This window comes from Zootoca vivipara, chromosome 11, assembly GCF_963506605.1.
Source record: "Zootoca vivipara chromosome 11, rZooViv1.1, whole genome shotgun sequence".
Classification (NCBI taxonomy): Eukaryota; Metazoa; Chordata; class Lepidosauria; order Squamata; family Lacertidae; genus Zootoca; species Zootoca vivipara.
In genome coordinates this window covers 57,414,177-57,434,954 of record NC_083286.1, presented here as the reverse complement: position 1 = coordinate 57,434,954, position 20,778 = coordinate 57,414,177, and the positions used below count along the sequence as shown (strand labels likewise).

General features: G+C 45.0%; 1 protein-coding gene across 2 annotated transcripts in view; it reads left to right on the top strand.

The window, feature by feature from the left end:
- PIK3C3 (phosphatidylinositol 3-kinase catalytic subunit type 3) overlaps window positions 1-20,778 on the top strand; it is a 104,356-nt gene that overhangs the window by 34,634 nt on the left and 48,944 nt on the right. For both annotated transcript variants that reach the window (XM_035100486.2, XM_035100487.2), the window contains 7 exons: window positions 105-221; window positions 2,230-2,361; window positions 2,926-3,054; window positions 5,047-5,116; window positions 5,448-5,512; window positions 8,633-8,717; window positions 11,735-11,809. In XM_035100486.2, coding sequence (XP_034956377.1) covers window positions 105-221; window positions 2,230-2,361; window positions 2,926-3,054; window positions 5,047-5,116; window positions 5,448-5,512; window positions 8,633-8,717; window positions 11,735-11,809 — 673 coding nt within the window. The remainder of the gene's footprint in view (window positions 1-104; window positions 222-2,229; window positions 2,362-2,925; window positions 3,055-5,046; window positions 5,117-5,447; window positions 5,513-8,632; window positions 8,718-11,734; window positions 11,810-20,778) is intronic.

Below are 20,778 nucleotides of genomic sequence, written 5' to 3'. Positions count from 1 at the left end.
CGAGAGCCGTGATTGCTGAGAGCCCCACTCAAGGCAAAATAATTACAGCAGAGAGAACTAATTCTTTTCTCCTTCTCTCCCCCCCCCTTTCTAATTTAACGCAGGGTGATAAGTCTGTCAGGGTGATGCGGTCTTTGCTGGCGGCCCAGCAGACGTTTGTGGATCGGCTCGTTCATCTCATGAAAGCAGTGCAGCGTGAAAGTGGCAATCGTAAAAAAAAGGTAAAATGGCCAGAATTGTATAGGGATACATACAGATATACATGCAGATAGATAGATATAGATAGATAGATAGATAGATAGATAGATAGATAGATAGATAGATAGATAGATAGATAGATAGATACACACACACACACATATATTGCTCGGTCCCAGCTCCTGCCAACCTAGCAGTTCGAAAGCACGCCAAAAAAATGCAAGTAGATAAATAGATACTGCGCCGGCGGGAAGGTAAACAGCGTTTCCGTGCGCTCCTCTGGTTTTGGGTTTCCGTTGCGCCAGAAGCACCTCAGTCATGCTGGCCACATGACCCAGAAAAACTGTCTGCGGACAAATGCTGGCTCCCTCGGCCTGTAAAGTGAGATGAGCACCGCAACCCTAGAGTCATCAGGGGTTCTTTGTTGTTGTTGTTTGGTCCTTTAGTCGTGTCCGACTCTTCGTGACCCCATGAACCAGAGCACGCCAGGCACCCATGTCTTCCACTGCCTTCCTCATGTTGGTAGCTTCGAGAACGCTGTCCAACCATCTCATCCTCTGTCGTCCCCTTCTCCTTTCCCATATATACATATATCTATATTCCCTCCCCACAAAAAAGCCATTTTGTCCATACTTGTGTTTCTCATTGCAAATGTATTCCTCTTTTAATGAGAGTTCCTTGTGACAGAATGTGCAGTTTGGATCTCAGAGTCATAGGCTACATTCATATGGCTGTTTATTCCGTTTCCGTTGCTGTTTATTACCACATTTTATTTGTGCGGTCACATGACTGCACCAAATACCCAGGGTGGGGAACTTTGCACCTTCCCCAGCCTTGGAGCAACTGATCTGAATTGTGATTTTTAGCATAGCCTGCCTTCTCCGCCAGTAAACAGTAAGAACGACATAAATGCTAACAAAAAAATCTTTATTGGAAATAATAGTCCTTGCCCACATGTATTTGTAGTGATAAGGACTAGAAACCTGCTTAATCTTTCTTCTTCAAGAAGCAACCATTTTTGCACCCAGTGCTGAATTTTTGGGTGTGTGTGTGTTTGTGTCCATATACAGTGGTACCTCGACTTACGAACGACTCGACAACCAAATTTTTTTACTTACGAGTGGGGCTAATGGCCGCGCGCTTATGAATGTCTCGACATCCGAAAGGAAACCGCGGCGGTTTTAGATAGGGATTTTTTGACTTACGAATTTTTAGATGGGGTTGCTTAGACTTACGAATTTTTTCGTTTCCAATGCACTCCTATGGGAAATCGCGTTTCCAATGGCGTTTTCCGACTTACAAATTTTTTGACCTACGAAGGTGCCTTCGGAACGGATTAAATTCGTAAGTCGAGGCACCACTGTACGTGTCGATTTCCAGCTGCTTTGCAGAGAGCGTTTAATGAAACGCCATGTAAACAAACAAACAAACAAATAGGCAGCTGCATGAATTATGACAGCTAGGAAGTGGAAGGGGCAAGCAGAATATAAAATAATAGAAGAATGGTATAGAGAGGTGTGGGATATAGCTATTAATGATAAATTAACATGTGCCATTAAGGGAGGACAGGGAATATGCAGGAGAAATGGTTTTGAGGAGATATGGAGGGTGTTTATAGAATTTGTACTGTTAAAACAGAAAGGGGTCAAACCATCGCAAGAGGTGTTCAAATTTGGATAGTTACAATGGAATGGTCTCGGCGATGGGGTGCACATTTTTATTCCTATTTATGCATGATTATTACTTTGTCAAATAAACAACAACAACACGCGATGGACAAACCATCAGCAGGCACATTTGAACCCACTTTCATTGATTTTTCTCTCTTTCTGTCTTTGTGAGCTTGCCCATTGATGAACAAGCTACATTTTAGTTGACTTCCCTTCCTCCATTCACGAGTTAGCCGAGGTGCTGCAGCTCCTAGTGAATGGTTAAGGGTTCCTTGTTTTCGGTTTTGGAGTGGTTGGCATTAGCACGTGGTTCAGTAAGTCATGTTGTCCCTTCCTTCCCCCTGCCCCGCTCTGCTTTTAGAACGAGAGGTTGCAGGCACTCCTGGCAGACAACGAGAAGATGAACCTATCAGATTTTGAGCCCATTCCCCTGCCCCTGGAACCTCAGGTGAAAATCAGAGGGATAATCCCAGAGAAAGCCACGCTGTTCAAGGTAAAGCACCTACCGTCTTGTCTGTTGTCCACGTTCCGTGAGTGGGATGCAAGCATGTCAACCAGGATTTGGTGGTGGTGGTTGTTTTTAGCATCCTCTGGTAAATCGGGTCCTCCCTAAACAGAGGGCACGTGTTGTGGTGGGACCTGGCAATCAGGCCTTGTGTTGTGGGTGGGATCATTGGAGCAGCCACAACACCCTATTGGCGGTCCCTCGAACCTGGGAGCAATTGGGCTAGCGGGACGCCAGTCAAAGCAGTTCAAGGGACCACTACTTAAGCAGATGCACATGCCCTGAGCTTCCTCTTTTGGGCTCAGTGCATCGGAACACCTGCCCACCTCTCCCTATATTTAGGGCTTGCATGCATGACCTTGCTATGCTGTCATGTGTCATCTGTCATTGGGACAGGGGCACAGCAGGAATTTCCCCCCACTTGGCTGATTGGCTGGTGCCATTTGGGTTTCGCCTGCCGTGTAGCAAATCGTCGCAACTTGTAAGGTTGCGGATAGGCTCTGGTTTTTCAGTCACAGTTTAATATGCCGCATTTTCCGTTTCTCTAACCAGAGTGCCCTAATGCCAGCCCAGTTGTTTTTCAAGACTGAAGACGGGGACAAGTATCCTGTTATATTTAAACACGGGGATGATTTGCGTCAGGACCAACTAATTCTTCAGATCATTTCGCTCATGGACAAGGTGACAATGGCTAAGCAGAAGAGGGTGGGGTGGAGATTGTGAATAGGTCTTTGTAAACACGGTGACCAGAATTTCATTCTTTAAAAAACTTTTAAAAATGATCTGAGTGCTCTTCTTTTTGTATTTTTCTCTTTTCTGCTCCTTTTCTTTCTTTCTTTCTTTCTTTCTTTCTTTCTTTCTTTCTTTCTTTCTTTCTTTCTTTCTTTCTTTTTCTCTATTTCTCTCTGCCCCCTGCCCCCCCCCACTTTTGTGCTTTTATTGTATCTAGATTAAAGTCTTGGTTTGGTTAAAAGAAAAAGGGAAAGCTTTTCTCTATAAACCTTAATAACATTTATTTTCAAAAGTGATCTAAGTGTCTTACGGAGATATTAGGAGGGACCAGGCCCTGTGTAAAGGGAAACACAGGATAGCTGAGTTGGTAAAAGTGTGGGACTCTTAATCTCAGGGCTGTGGGTTCAAGACCCACGTTGGGCAGAAAAGATTCCAGCAGTTCAGGAACGCTATGATTTTATATGATTCACACACATGGATAAAGGATAGAAATGTGAAGGTTCAAGGGAGGACATCCATACAGGGAGGTCAGCACAGATGAGCCTTTAAATCAGGAATGGGGAAGTTGTGACATTGGAGGTGTTTTTTGCACCCAGAAGCCTTGCTGGCACAGACCAAAGGCCTAGCTAGTCCCCCACCCTGTTTTCAGAACAGCCAGCGAGATGGGAAGACCACAAGCAGGACGGGACCACAATATCGTTTTCCCCACTTGCCATTCTCAGCAGACTTCCATCATGGCTTGTAACCACTGACAGCCTTACGGTCCTCCATAGATTTGCCCAAACCCCTTTTCATGACATCCACAGTGGCAGGAGAGTTCTGTGAACCAAAGCTGGTTTCTTTCCTTACCTGTCGCCTGAGCCGTTCTGCATGCTGTCTTCCTTTAAAAAATAAAATCATTTTTATTTGATTTTTCAAATATAGATTTATAACAAAACCAAATATATTTTCATATACAGAGATTTCTCTAAATCTCGAGACCTTCCCCCCATCGCCTCCATGGGTCCTAATGTCAGTGTTTTCAACTGCATCTCATATCCAAATTATATTTTATATCTATCCATATTATCCATAGTTCTAGTTACAGGTGGGTAGCCATGTTGGTCTGCCGTAGTCGAAACAAAATAACAAAAATCCTTCCAGTAGCACCTTAGAGACCAACTAAGTTTGTCATTGGTATGAGCTTTCGTGTGCATGCACACTTCTTCAGATACACTGAAATATTATTATTATTATTTGTGGCATTTTATTGTATTTTAATCTTTGCTGGAAGCCGCCCAGAGTGGCTGGGGAGACCCAGCCGGATGGGTGGGGTACAAATAAATTATTATTATTATTATTATTATGAAGAAGTGTGCATGCACACGAAAGCTCATACCAATGACAAACTTAGTTGGTCTCTAAGGTGCTACTGGAAGGAATTTTCATATTATCCATAGACTTTGTTACATTACATGTGAGATCAAAATCCTGCTAATGTTTTCATCCGCTTACAGTGGTCTCCTAGTTCCCCCCATTCTTTATTAAAGTTTTGGTCCTCTTGGTTCCTGAGCTTTCCGGACAAGTTTCGCCATTTCGGCATAGTCCAACAGCTTAGTTTGCCATTCTTCTCTGGTAGGGACTTTGTCTTCTTTCCATCTCTGGGCTAGTAAGATCTGTGCTGCTGTCGTTGCATACATGAAAAGTCTTTTCTCCTCCTTTGGGATGTTGATACCTACAATTCCTAATAAAAAAAAGCTTCCACTTTTTTTAAAAAAATGAAAGTTATTTTAAACATTTTTTTCAGTTCATTATGTATCATCTCCCAGAAAGCTTTTATCACCTTACATGACCACCACATATGACAAAAGGCACCTGTATGCTGTCTTCCAACACAGTGATAATTTCTTAGCTCTCTCTCTTGCCCCTGCCTTATGCTTGTCTCTTCTGTTTAACTTGCAGCTCTTACGGAAGGAGAATCTGGATTTGAAGCTCACCCCTTACAAGGTCTTGGCCACTAGTACAAAACATGGTAAGGCTACCTCCCCAAACACACTCATCATAGCAGGAGCGGGGAGTACTTAGAGAACTCTCCGTGCTAAATGTTTATTTTGTTTTTTTAACGAACCTTTCAACCGCTTTGGTGCCCTTAAAAGGGGGATACAGCAAAGATACAAATTTGATTAAATGCAAACTCTAAAGAACAGTGCTCCGGCCTGATTAAGACTTGGTTAATTCTACCCCACTGCTTTTTAAAGCACACAGGAATTCGAGGTTGGCTTCTTAGCACCTATGCCTGAGATTTTCTGACCCTGAGTCTCTTTCTCTCTATCACCCCCTCTCCCCACTTCCACTTTTTCCAGGTTTCATGCAATTCATTCAGTCAGTCCCAGTGGCTGAGGTTCTTGCAACCGAAGAAAGTATACAGGTTTGTGTTTTGACTTGAGTGCCTGTGCTGGATTCAGCACCTGCTTGTTCTTGCATTTCGCCCACTTGAAGTTGACAGCGACCTTCTTTCCTTGAGATTGCATCACATGCAGTGGCGTCGCAAGGGGGGGCAGGGGGCCGTTCACTCCGGATGCCATGTCTGGGGGGATGGCAACAAGGCCCCCTGTAGGGGCTTGTGGCAGCGCGAGCAGCCATTGCGCCACCGCCGCAGCATGTGGAGGATCCTCCGTTCGTGGCTGCAGCCGCGAGCAGAGGTTCCTGGCACCGGTGGCAAACTGCTATGTACGTAACGCCGCTGCACATAGCGGTTTGCCGCCGGCGCCTCTCAAGTGCCGTTCAGACGGCAGTGGGATCCCTCTGTCGCCGCTACAGCCGCATGTAAAGGATCCTCTGCTCACAGCTGTAGCGGTACACACCGGTACAGTGCTGGAGTGTCACCGGCGGCAAACTGCTATATGCAGTGCATGTGTGGCGTCACTACGTACGATACATGCGTCATATGTAGCGAGGGTGCACATGCGCCCTACGTAGCAACACCCCACCCAACGTGTCATGATGCCTTCATTCGCCCCTGATCGCATGTGGGAGATTCAAGGATAAAGTGATGTGTAAAAGGAACCCTGCATCATATAAGGCAGTTAGGATATCAAAATTCCAAGGAGGGAAATAAAAACTGAGTGGATTTGTTTGTGTGTGTGTGTGAGAGAGAGAGAGACCCTTATTGATTATTATTTCTCCTGTTCTTCTTCTGCCCACCACCCACAACTGACCCCAAAAGGAATGACCCAAATCAATGCATTTGCTTAGGGCTTGCCGATCAGAAGGTCGGCGGTTCGAATCCCCACGATGGGGTGAGCTCCTGTTGCTCGGTCCCAGCTCCTGCCAACCTAGCAGTTCAAAAGCATGCCAGTGCAAGTAGATAAATAGGTACCGCTCCAGTGGGAAGGCAAAGGGCGTTTCTGTGTGCTGCTCTGGTTCGCCAGAAATGGCTTAGTCATGCTGGCCACATGACCCGGAAGCTGTACGCCGGCTCCCTCGGCCAGTAAAGCGAGATGAGCGCCACAACCCCAGAGTCGCCCACAACTGGATGTAATGGTCAGGGATCCCTTTACCTTTACTTTTTAATCTTTCTCCATGTGCACTCCTTATGGTCGGTTTCCTTTTTAGGGTGAGATTCAGGTTGCCACCCTAGGTGTGTAGGTCTGTTCAGCACCGTAAAAAGTTGCAAAGGGGGCAGGTGAGGCTTATCAACCTGGGAAGGAAAACTCTGACCCTAAACCTTTGATGCCTTGCGGGATATTTTCAGGAGAGAAAAAAAAGCTAAGGAGTAAACCCTACAAAAATCCAGAGTGGAGTCCCTAAGATGGTTGGATGGCACCTTAGGCACCTTCTTCCAGAAACTCCTGCAGCCAAGCTGGTGCCAAATGTTTTGCTCTCTTTTCCTTTGGACCACATTAGCAAGAGCAGCAGAAGAGCCCTGAGGTTGGATCAGGCCAATGGCCACCTAGTCCAGCATCCTGTTCTCACAGCAGCCAACCAGATGCCTGTGGGACAACTGCAAGCAGGATTCGAGCACAACAGCCCTTCCCCCCTCCTGTGTTTTCCAGCAACTGGGGTTCAGAAGCAGTGCTGCCTCCGACTATGGAAGCAGAGCATAACTTTGTTGTTGTTGTTTAGTCGTTTAGTCATGTCCAACCCTTTGTGACCCCATAGACCAGAGCACACCAGGCACTCCTGTCTTCCACTGCCTCCCACAGTTTGCTCAGACTCATGTTCGTAGCTTCGAGAACACTGTCCCACCATCTCGTCCTCTGTCGTCCCCTTCTCCTTGTGCCCTCCATCTTTCCCAACATCAGGGTCTTTTCCAGGGAATCTTCTCTTCTCCTGAGGTGGCCAAAGTATTGGAGCCTCAGCTTCAGGATCTGTCCTTCCAGTGAGCACTCAGGGCTGATTTCCTTCAGAATTGATAGGTTTGATTTTTTTTGCAGTCCATGGGACTCTCAAGAGTCTCCTCCAGCACCATAATTCAAAAGCATCAATTCTTTGGCGCTCAGCCTTCTTTATGGTCCATCTCTCACTTCCATACATCACTACTGGGAAAACCAAAGCTTTAACTATGCGGATATTTGTCAGCAAGGTGATGTCTCTGCTTTTTAAGATGTTGTCTAGGTTTGTCATCGCTTTAGCTATCATGATTAATAGTCATTGAAAGCCACATCCACCCGGAACTTGAATGCTAAGCTTACTCAGGAGCTTTCATTGTGGGACTTTATCAAAACCTTTCTGAAAGTTGCATGTTTTAAAAATCTGTTTGTTGTGGTGGCTAATATGCTGAAGACCCGCAACATGTTAGTGTTGGGGCAAAGGAGATTTTGCTCCTCTGACCTCCTACTTTTTAAAGCTGAATTTTCTTCTAGAGGGGGTCTTGTTCATATTTCTAGGCCAATTCACTCTTGGGATTCTAGTTGTAGCCCCCTCCCTCCTCCTAAGCAATGTACATTAATGCCCACTTTGCAATTTGTTTCCTCTATCTTCATTCACAATTGCTTTGAATTGCTAATGCTATTTAAATTTTGCTACCCAGGCACAAAAGGAATATATCTGCTTTTGAAGCATTTAGCACTCTCCGTAATTATGCAATAACTCTGCATTTGAAATTCAACAGGATGGGATCATTTTAAAAGAACGAGAGGCCCCTGTGTGTGTGTGTGTGTGTGTGTGTGTGTAATGCAAAGTGATTTTAAATCTTTCCGTTGCGGAGGTTAAGAAAATCCCATCAAATATCAACTGAGCGCTGCGATGTTAGCACTAAGGGGGAAAGAATGTAATTTGCTTGATTGTTCTTTGCTTAATGTTATCTGCCGTTTTAAAAAGAAATATAGGCTATTTCTGCAGTGAGCCTTGGACCCCTTTTAAATATCAAGATTGATACTTGGAGGTGAGGGGGGAGGAGAAGGGGGGCAGTGTTCACCAGTAACACGCAGTAATGGATTTTATCCAAGGCCACCAACTACTTATGAGCTCAGTCAGTCCCCAGAGACTCTTTCAGAGCTTTACGTGGGAGAGGAAATAAACACTAGAGTGATGTTCTTTTTTTCAGAACTTCTTCCGAAAACACGCACCAAGCGAAACGGGACCCCACGGAATAAGCGCAGAGGTTATGGACACTTATGTCAAAAGCTGTGGTAAGTGATGGCAGGAGATTAGTGTCACGGTCCGGTTGGCAGGCGGTTGAAGCCCTGGCTGGGGACGTCAGGACCAGAGGCAAGATGGAGGTGTAGAAGCAGGAACAGGTGCAGGGCTGATGGTCCAGCAGCAGGCAGTCGCAGGGTCAAGGAGCAAGGCAGAGGCGAAGGTCTGGGAATCGAAAAGCAAGGCAAAGGTCCCAGGCGTCAACAAGGCAAAGGTCCAAGGGTCGAGGATCAAGGCGTCAGCAAGGCGAGGGTCCAAGGAGCAAGAGGTCAGAGGCAACCAGGCAGGGATAGCGTTGCTGTGGCAAAGAGCTGAAGGGAAATGCTGAGCTTTTATCCCTCCCAGCTCCTGCCACCAGGTGCAGTGAGGTATCAAATGGCCTCATCTGAGTGGCTACTCCTTGCTTCTCCAGCACAAGCTGAGGTCTTCACCTGAGTGGCCACTCCTTGCTTCTCCAGCACAAGCTGAGGCAGGCCCCAGTCCTGCAAAGCACTACAGGCCCCAGAGCCTGACTCCTGCCCATACTCCTGACAATTAGGAGGGCACATATTGCATTAAAGCAGGGCAAGGGCTGTGGATCAGTGGCAGAGTTTCTGCCTTGCAAGCAATCCCTGGGCTGGGAGAGACGCTTGCCTGAAACTCTGGAGAGCTGCTGAGTTCTGGAACTCTGGAACACTGAGTTCGATGGAGCACATTCAAACTTGGTGCAAGCTAAAATCTGTTATGGTCAATTGGGGTCAGGATTTCGGTTAAAACATCCCAGTGGAGGCCTGGGGAAATTTATGGAAAGTCAACGTGAAGTTCACCGCATGTTACAATCCGAGGGAAAATTTTATGAAGATGCAATACTGTTGGTATTTGACACCACTAAAATCATCTAAAATATCTAAGAACATTCCAAGTAAACGTTGGAGATGTGGAAAGGGGGAAGGCTCAATGCTACACATGTGGTGGACATGCAAGAAAATTAAGGTATTTGGGGATGTAATCTACAATGAGTTTAAAATAATGTTCAGGGTATCATTCACACACACACACACACACACACACACACACACACACACACACACACACAGAGCTATATATATATGCCAGAGGCTTTCCTCTTAGGGATTCCAGGCCCTGACATTCCAAAAAATGTGAGGGAAATATTCTTGTACGCCACAGTGGCTGCAAGAATATTGATAGCTTTGAACTGGAAGGGTGAGAAATTACCGACAGAGCTGGATTGACAGGATAAATTGTTGGAATATGCTGAATTTGCAAAATTAACAGAAAAACTGAGAGACCGCACTGAACAAACTTTTATTAGGAATTGGGGCATGTTTAAAAAGTATCTCAAGGATTATTGTAATAACATGAAGCCTGTGGCAGCTCTTGAATAACTTCTTAAGAAGAACATGATTCAATGTAACAAACACTAATATTTTCTTCTTTTTTCTATGGATAATTTTGTTATATGTTACTTTTTCTAATTTCAATAAAGCATTTTAAAAAGCAAAAACAAACAAAAACAAACTGGGTGCAAGGCAGCTTCCTGTATTCCTAGCAAAGTCGGAGAACTAACTAAAGATCAGTGGTGTTATTTATTAGCAAGGGCAAAGAACAATGCCTCTCTCCACATGAACCTACCCGAACCCCGAGATCAACATCTGAGGCCCTTCTTCATGTGCCACCTCTTCAAGAGGTCTGGAGGGTGGCAACACGAGAACAGGGCCTTTTCTGCAGTGGCTCCCCATCTATGGAATGCTCTCCCCAGGGAGGCTTGCCTGGCACCTTCATTATGCACCTTTAAGGGCCGGATGAAAACGTTCCTCTTCAAACAGGCCTTTGGCAGATGAACATCCAATGTTCTTTTAAATGTGTGGGTTTGAGGGGGTTATCGGTTTGTTTTTGTTCTTGCTTTTAAAGCATATTTTATATTTCTTTAGCTTGTATTTTTATGCTGTGAACCTCCCTGAGTTCTATGGGCAAAGGGTGGCACACAGATTTAATTGAACGAAACAAATTGATCACATAAGGGTCTGACTTCTGTTTCAAGTGTATCTGAAGAAGTGTGCATGCACACGAAAGCTCATACCAAAATAAAAACTTAGTTGGTCTTTAAGGTGCTACTGAAGGAATTTTTTTATTTTGAAACAAATTGATGATATTGCGTGTTTTGCGTAATATCGCGTGGTTTGTGTTCTCGTTTTGAGTTGTTTCATGTTGTGCCCTGTGATCTTCGGAACACAAATATTCTAAATAGGTAAATAAATAAATGAATAACCCCCTCAGTGGCCAAATAGATACCTATGGGAAGGCTAGAAACAGGACCTGGATGTGACAGCCCTCTCCACATTTTTATCCTCAGCACATGTTACTCAGATGCTAGAGATAGTATCTATCATGGCTTTGATATTCTTATCCTCCCCAGAAGTTTGTTTTAAAAACCCTTTAAAAACCACCCAGTGTGGTAGCCTTCACTGCATCTTCCGGAAGCAAATTCTGTGACTTAACGACAGAGAAGGCACTTCCTTTGGTCCATCCCTAAACCTACATGGCCATATGTGCCTAATTCATAGGTAAAGGTAAAGGGACCCCTGACTATTAGGTCCAGTCATGACCGACTCGGGTTGCGCACTCATCTTGCATTATTGGCCGAGGGAGCCGGCGTATAGCTTCCAGGTCATGTGGCCAGCATGACAAAGCCGCTTCTGGCAAACCAGAGCAGCACATGGAAATGCCGTTTACCTTCCCGCTATAGCGGTTCCTATTTATCTACTTGCATTTTGATGTGCTTTCAAACTGCTAGGTTGGCAGGAGAATTCATGGGGTAACCTCATGTATTCGCAGCTATTCCTGAAGCCTCTAGTCCTTCCTGTGCCAGAAATCTTGGCCAGCTTTCAGAGTCTTGCTCCATAATATTCCCAGTGATCCTGTCTCAGTGTAGGCCTTTCTTTGTGATTTCTTAGAGAGAGAGAGAGATTTTGCCAGTTGACAATTATTCACCTTTTTTTTTAATTTCCAGCTGGATATTGTGTAATTACATACATCCTTGGCGTTGGAGACAGGCATTTGGATAATCTGTTGCTAACCAAAACAGGTAACTACTACTACTTATATTATTATTATTATTTGTTGTTATTTGTTATTACTTGTTATTATTATTCGTTATTGCTGTTTTTCTTCTTCTTCTTCTTCTTCTTCTTCTTCTTCTTCTTCTTCTTCTTCTTCTTCTTCTTCTTCTTCTTCTTCTTCTTGCTTTTGTGAGGCTTGCATCTTGGTGCAAAATCATTTTCTGCTTTCCACTTAAACGAAGGGGTGCGAGACTCTGCAAGTTCCTTCCCCAACATAATTGTAATAATGTTTTTTTTTGTAAATGTAATCATGCTCCGTGTCATTACATCTGCCGTGACGGGAACAGCTAAGTGTGGTATACAGATCAAATTAACTGGGCCTGCAGGCTTAACAATCTAATCGTCTATAAAACTGAATTATATTTTACCTGTTGCGTATTTAGCTCAGGGAAGAAGGAAAATGAAAATTTAGGGCTTCCTGTTTCCGGCGGTGAGAAATGGCTGACTCCCACACGATCGGAGCTCAGCCGTACTGGTAATTCAGGGTTGATATGGGGGTAATTAGCCCTGGCAGACTTCCCAGGGTGGCGGAAGACTGTATCGTAGACCCGCAGACTGTCCGAGATTGTCAGCTTACATCAAGGTGCAAGCGGCAGGACGCTGGGTCCCAGAACACGGCACAGCTGGCACTCTCCGAAGTCACTCCCATAGCCGGAAATATCTGTTTGATGAAATAATTAGATTTGGACAATAAACAGACATAGTCTGGACTGAAGAAGACTGACAAAAAACCTGCAGAACTGCACAGTCCCTGGTGTTTAAGCTTGGACTTCAAAGAGATTCTCATCATGGTGTTTGGATTACGGAGGTGATTGGTATGTTCTTTTTTTCTTCTTCTCAATACCTACAATTGTTTTTCTATGCCAAGCCTCATTAAGAAACTATTTTTTTTAAAAAAAAAGTACAGATGTACTTCTATTTATAATTAAGTATTCAATTGCACAGCTTTACTTAGACTTGAAAGACTTGATAAAGATAAAAGAAGAAACAAGATAGCGGTTGTTAATATGACGCAGCACAGAAAAATAAGAATTCCTCCCTTTTTCGAGGGAAGTGGGAAATATTTGCTAGTTGACTTTATAATCACTTGAGACAACAATTTGGGATAACATACAGTGCATCTGTTTGAAGAATTTGTTGATTATGAGTGAGAGAGGAGGCTAAATGGATGTCTAGCAACCCCCCTTCTAGGGCCCAGAGGGGGAGATTGTGTGGTCTCTGGGAAAGCTGATTGATCGCCAAATGACTTATATTTGTGGAATACAGTTCATTTACATTGCAATATTGCAAACAGTATGCTCAAACGACAGGCTTGGACAACAGCCCAGATTGGAATAATTTAACAAATTGGGAGTTGCTGTGTCATTAAACTTTAAACGATAGACTTGTACAACAGTCCGGATTGGAAGACTGGAATGAAGTCAGGAAAAGCTGCACTGGCAAATAGACAGTTGAAAAATATGAATATACACAAATAAAGCCGTACTCGATGGATGAAAGGATATATGTTTTCTGACATGATTGAGAATCACATAGCCAGGGAAAGAGAACTTTAAAGCGTTAAAATTGGAATGTGGAAAATATGAGAACAAGAAGAAGAAGGCAGGAACAAAATTATTGGAGATATACTTCAAGAGGTCCAGACTATGGGAAGCCCGGAAAAATTAATAATAATTTGGATTGTAATTTGGTTGTTTTTTTATTTTAGTTTATTGTTTTTAATTTGATTATGATTTGATGGATATGTTAATTGGCTGTTTTAATTGGAAAATCAATAAAAATGTTTTTTTAAAAAGAAAAGGACAGGAAAAAGGGAATTTGAGAACTATTTCCATAGTGCTTTTCTGTAACAAGAATGCTTTATAAACTTTATTGCTCCCATCACCCTTGACCATTGGCTATGCTGGCTGGAACTGATGGGTGGTTGAGTCCAGCAAACATCAGATTTCTACCCCCTGGTCTAATGGAACTAAAAGTCATGCGGATGACTCGTGAAACGCTGAAGAAGTCAGATCTACTTTTGAAAAAAAAGAAAGTGGGCTAGACAACAATGCACATTCACACCACGAAGAACTTCTAAGCCACTTGCTGTCAGCAGCTAGGAGTGTCATAACTAGATACTGGAAAGACCTGTCAGGAGTAAACACGGACCACTGGCACCAAACTGTATGAGAAGCAGCCCTACTAGAAAAGCTAATTTGAAACTAACACGGAGACAAAGAAAGGAGGGGGTTTTCACCCCGGCATGGCTCCAGCATGGCTCCCCTCTCCAACCTCTTGCACCACCAACGAAAACGAACACCTCAATAAAGAACCTGTCCACAAAAACTCTGACACAAAACTCTGCACGTACACAAAGCAAAAGAATGGAAAAGTCACAACCCCACCTTCTTTCTCTTCCCTGCTCCCTCCCAACCTCACAGTGTCTCGCACTGAATGTCACTGACCTGTAGAAGGGACTCTGTGAATTGAAAACAGAGGTGTATATGTGCCTTTGCAAACTATGAAAATCCTTTAATGAAAATGAGAGAGCGACAGAGGCAGAAAAGCAGAGGGAGGGAGGGAGAGAGAGAGAGAGAGAGGAGAGAGAGAGAGAGGAGAGAGAAGCAGGGCGGGGGGAAGTAACCAGAGAAAGGAAATGCAGAATTTACCTTGCTGGTCTTGCCATATGGTGGAGCTGAGGTTTAAGGTTGAAGCATGCCATGAAAGCAGGAACAAGTAGTCCTCTGTTCCTCATGCTCTTGTCACCTCTGTTATCCACCCCCACCGCCAACATGCACCCTAAAGTTATGCGTAGTGTAGAGAAAGGTTTTGTATCCCATTCTCATAACTCCGGAACACATGAATGTCCAGTGAAGCTGGATGTTGGGAGATTCAGGGCAGGTGACAAAAGGTACAGTACTTCTTCACGCAGTGTATAGTTTAAGCTATGGAACTCACATCCTCAGGAGGCAGAGATGGCTACCAACCTGGATGGCTTTAAAAGAGGGTTCATGGAGGAGGAGGAGGAGGAGGAGGAGGAGGAGGAGGAGGAGGAGGAGGAGGAGGAGGAGGAGGAGGAGGAGAGGGCTATGGATGGCTACTGTTTTCCACAGCTAGAGGCAGCAATGCTTCTGAATAACAGTTGCTGGAAACCACAAGGGGGCAGATTTCCCTTGTGCTCAGATCCTGCTGGCAGGCTTCCCTGTTGGCCATGGTATATCCAGGATAGTCGACGAGATGGGCCTGATCCAGCAGACTCTCTCTATATTCTTGAGTTCACTGTATAATAATAAAATCTCTCAGGTTCAGAACTGGCCATGCAAAGCCCTTTGGCACTGTTACAGCACAGGAGGAGGAAGATTTCAGAAACAGGGGGAAAGTATAGTTCCCACTTTCCACTCTTGAGACCTCGTCTGTAAGACTCCTGTTCCCTTAAAAACAGGACTTAAGAGCTGAAGATATGCTACAATAAGGCCCCACCTGCACCTTGCATCAAGTGCAGTGTCAAACCACTTTAAACAAATATGGTTTTCCCCCCACAGAATCCTGGGAACTGTGGTTTAAGGGTGCTGAGAGTTGCTCGGAGGCCCCTGTTGCCCTCCCGCAGCAGCAGTTCCCAAGGAAGAGGGATTGATTGTTAAACCACAGGACTTTTAAAGTGGTATAGTACTGCATTAAATGTATAGTACAGTTGGGATCTTGGTGTGTGTGTAATATCAATTCACGCACCCCGAAAGTGGAAAAGCTGATCATAACCAGTGTCAAATGCTTACAGGGACAACACTGGCAAGCCAGCTTAAATTGCTAAGATGAAAAAAGAAGTACAAAACCAAACATCACAAAATAAACGAAGTAAAGCTTGTATCATTTCCAAAACTCCTAATTTGTTCCTTATAAAATAACGTAGCTAATTGGTATTTGGCAGACCCTTTTATATATACAAGCTATCATAAAAGCAATTTCAAGATCTGTTAATTATATGCCTTTGTGGTGGGTTTTTTATTATTATTTTGTAAAGGCCTTCGACAGATTTAGTAGCTATTATACACTCAACTGCATTCCAAATACAGTGTGCGTTTAAAAACATTTATTAGTACTACTTAATTAGATTGATATTGGGCATAATCAGATTCGTACTGAACAAAGAGATTATTTCCTTTTCGCCGGATCTTCAATTATGGTATTAATCAGACCTTAATGCAGTTGAATTTTCTGTCCCATAAATGGAGCGCTTCCTTCAGAATCCCAACATTTAAAAGTCTGCTGCTAGAGTTGTGGCCCAAACTGCTGCATAAGAAGGGCCTTCTGGATCAAACCAATTGGTCATCTAGTCAAGCATCTCATTTTTGACCACATCCAGCTTACCTCCATCCATGGTTCTTACATTCCAGGTTCCTATGCAATATTTTTCTTTACAGCATTGGACTTTCCTTTCGCTTCCAGGCATATCCACAACTGAGCGACCTTTCGGCTTTGGCCCAGCCACTTCATCAGCTCTGAATCTACTTGTACTTGTCCTCCACTCTTTTTCAGTAGCATGTTGGACGCCTTCCGACATGAGGGGCTCATCTTCCAGAGTCATAACTTTTATATGCCTGTTGTCTTTGTCCATGGAGTTTTCTTGGCAGGGATACTGGAGTGGCTTGCCAGTTCCTTCTCCAGGTGGATCACGTTTAGTCAAAACTCTCCACTATGACCTGTCCATCTTGGGTGGCCCTGCATGGCATAGCTCATAGCTTCTCTGAGTTATTCAAGCCCCTTCGCCATGACAAGGCATTGATCCATGAAGGGGTCACGAAGAGTCAGACACAACTAAATGACTAAACAACAACAAAGTCAAGCATCCTGTTCTCATGCTGTCCAACCAGATCCCTATGGAAAACCTTCAAGTGTAGGACCTTAGCACAAGAACACTCTCCTCTTTGGTGGTCTCCAGCAACTGGCATTTGGAAGCATTTCTGCCTCCAAGCAGAACATAACCATTTTGGCCAGAACACTATTTGTATCCCGAAGCAGATTCAACCCCAAGGGTTCACAGATAGGCATTCTCAATCACTGCAGCTTTCTCCCCCCAAAATTCCGAAGCCTGAGGTTGTGCTGCTCTTCTTGTTTTAATCTTGTTTTAAGTTTAAAGACAGTAGCTGGTGTGTGTGTGTGTGTGTGTGTGTGTGTGTGTGTGTGTGTGTGTGTGAATTTACATCCCTGTGGGACAGGAGACCATTGGCATTTCACCTGACTTTCAAATTAGTGGTGGGCAGCTCCCCTTCCAGCCTGCAGGAGAAATAACATCTGTGCGACTCTGCCATAGCTCAGGGGCAGAAGACATGCACAGTTGATTTCTGGTTCAGCCCCTGGCCTGTGGAGAAGGGTCATAGCTCAGTGGTAGAGAATCTGCTCTGCATGCAAGGCCGACCCAGCTTCAGCTCCCAGCTTCTCTAAGTAGGGCTTAAGAGACCTCCGGCTGGTAAGTGTTGACCAGAGATTGGGAAGCTCAATCCCAGAGGCCAGATGCAGCTCTCCAGGCTCTGTTTGGCTCTCTCCCCAGGTCTATCCCTTACAATCCCTATTTCACACACCCCTCTTTTCCTGGCTGAAGAATACTGGATTCTTGTTTGTCTGGATGAAGGATGGAGAGTGGTGTTTCGGAGAAGCTAGCCTGCTGTTGTTGTCATCTGTCTTGTCTCGAGAGGCAATAGAATGCACCTGTCGGGGTGAAGTTAGACCTCACTGTAGTGACCTTCCCAGGACACAAGCCTGGGCAGTGTGCATGGAGGTCCTGGGCTGCCCAAACAACAAAACCCCGATCCTGGCCTCACTGATATGGCCCAAAGGAAAGCTGAGCAAGATGTTTGGCACCAGCTTGGCTGGAGGAGCTGCTGGAAGGAGATGTACAAGGTGCCACCCAACCGTCTTAGGGACTGGGATGCAGGTGGTGCTGTGGTTTAAACCACTGAGCCTCTTGGGCTTTGCCAATCAGAAGGTTGGTGGTTTGAATCCCCACGATGAGCTCCCGTTGCTCTGTCCCAGCTCCTGCCAACCTCACAGTTTGAAAGCAGGGCCGTCTTAAACATATTGCGTGCCGTGGTGTGATGATCGCTCCGGCGCCCCCCCCCCCATTTCTAACCATGGTGGGCAGGCGCAGCGCACAGCAGCACTGCAGTGGGCGCAGCCGCCCGGGTGGCGCCGGGCACCAGGTCTTAAAGCCGGCCCTGTTTGAAAGCACGCCAGTTCAAGTAGATGAATAGGTACCGCTGTGGCGGGAAGGTAAATGGCGTTTCCGCGTGCTCCGGCTTTTGTCACGGTGTTCCGTTGCGCCAGAAGCGGTTTAGTCATGCTGGCCACATGACCTGGAAAGCTGTCTGTGGAAAAAACGCCAGCTCCCTCAGCCTGAAGCGAGATGAGCGCTACAATCCCATAGTTGCCTTTGACTGGACTTAACCGCCATGGGGTCCTTTACCTTTACCTTTTTTACTTAGGGACTCTACTCTAGATTTGTTTAGGGTTTACACCTTCGTGTTTTCTTCTCCTGAAGATATCCCACAAGGCAGAGGAAGTTTAGGGTCAGAGTTTTCCTTCTCTTAGATGGGCTACCTTCCCAGCTGGACGAACCCCATCTGCTCCTTGCTTCCCTCTCCAGCACGTGCAGAAACCGCCTTCTTGACCATTAGACCCACAATTGGTTCGCTCATTCTTCCAGAGTCTGTGTCTTTGCATGCAGGGGAAGTCCGTAACTCACCAAGGATTTTAAGTCCCATTGGCTACCCCCACCTGGTTTAACTGGCCAAGCTTCTAGGAACCACAGGTGAAAGCTGTGAGCTACTCTCTGCCACAGTACATGGTACTAGATCAGTGTTTCTTAGACTGGGGTCTCCAGCTGTTGTTGGACTACAACTCCCATCATCCCTAGCTAGCAGGAGCAGGGGTCAGGGATGATGGGAGTTGTAGTGGAATAACAGCTGGAAGCCCAACTTTGAGAAACACTGTACCGGACTGATACAAAGCAGTTCCCCATGTTCTTACGTAGATCACTGTATGCGGCTTGGGACCCTCGTACCTACGGGACCGCCTGTCCTGGTATGCCCCGCGGAGGACCTTAAGGTCCACAAACAACAATATTCTGGAGATCCTGAGCCATAAGGTGGCTAGATTGGCCTCTACTAGGGCCAGGGCCTTTTCAGTATTGGCCCCGACTTGGTGGAACGCTCTTTCACAGGAGACCAGGGCCTGCAGGATTTGTCATCTTTCCGCAGGGCCTGCAAGACAGAGCTGTTCCGCCTGGCCTTTGGGTTGGATTCAGTCTGACCCCTGTGTTTTCCTCCCTCATGGTTTGGATTTATGGACTACTTAAAATCAGGCTGCATTTTGAATTTTAATACTGTATTTTAGCAAGGTTATGCTTAAAATTCTACAAGGCAGGCTTAGGCAGTATGTGGACCGAGAACTCCCAGAAGTGCAAGCTGGATTTCGAAAGGGCAGAGGAACCAGAGACCAAATAGCAAATATGCGCTGGATTATGGAGAAAGCTAGAGAGTTCCAGAAAAACGTCTACTTCTGCTTCATTGACTATGCAAAAGCCTTTGACTGTGTCGACCACAGCAAACTATGGCAAGTTCTTAAAGAAATGGGAGTGCCTGATCACCTCATCTGTCTCCTGAGAAATCTCTATGTGGGACAAGAAGCTACAGTTAGAACTGGATATGGAACAACTGATTGGTTCAAAATTGGGAAAGGAGTACGACAAGGTTGTATATTGTCTCCCTGCTTATTCAACTTATATGCAGAATTCATCATGCGAAAGGCTGGACTAGATGAATCCCAAGCAGGAATTAAGATTGCCGGAAGAAATATCAACAACCTCAGATATGCAGATGACACAACCTTGATGGCAGAAAGCGAGGAGGAATTAAAGAACCTTTTAATGAGGGTGAAAGAGGAGAGCGCAAAATATGGTCTGAAGCTCAACATCAAAAAAACCAAGATCATGGCCACTGGTCCCATCACCTCCTGGCAAATAGAAGGGGAAGAAATGGAGGCAGTGAGAGATTTTACTTTCTTGGGCTCCTTGATCACTGCAGATGGTGACAGCAGTCACGAAATTAAAAGACGCCTGCTTCTTGGGAGAAAAGCAATGACAAACCTAGACAGCATCTTAAAAAGCAGAGACATCACCTTGCCTACAAAGGTCCGTATAGTTAAAGCTATGGTTTTCCCAGTAGTGATGTATGGAAGTGAGAGCTGGACCATAAAGAAGGCTGATCGCCGAAGAATTGATGCTTTTGAATTATGGTGCTGGAGGAGACTCTTGAGAGTCCCATGGACTGCTAGAAGATCAAACCTATCAATTCTTAAGGAAATCAGCCCTGAGTGCTCCCTGGAAGGACAGATCGTGAAGCTGAGGCTCCAATACTTTGGCCACCTCGTGAGAAGAGAAGACTCCCTGGAAAAGACCCTGATGTTGGGAAAGATTGAGGGCATTAGGAGAAGGGGACGACAGAGGACGAGATGGTTGGACAGTGTTCTCGAAGCTACGAACATGAGTTTGACCAAACTACGGGAGGCAGTGCAAGACAGGAGTGCCTGGCGTGCTCTGGTCCATGGGGTCACGAAGAGTCGGACACGACTAAACGACTAAACAACAACAACAACACTGTATTTTAATTAATTTCTTTTTGTGTTTTATTGTAATTTTATTGGTGTGAGCCGCCCTGAGCCCAGTTTTGACTGGGGAGGGCGGGGTATAAATAATTTATTATTATTATTATTATTATTATTATTATTATTATTATTTGCATAGCAAATTAGTACACACACATCCATATACATCCCATCCTGTTTTGTGGTTTGTTTGTTTTTGCACTGGGAAGCCCCAAAGAGTACAGTAGGGGGCAGTGCATGAACATGATAAATCTGAAGAAATTTCTCATTTTTTTACTGATTGCTGAGGAGCAGTTGT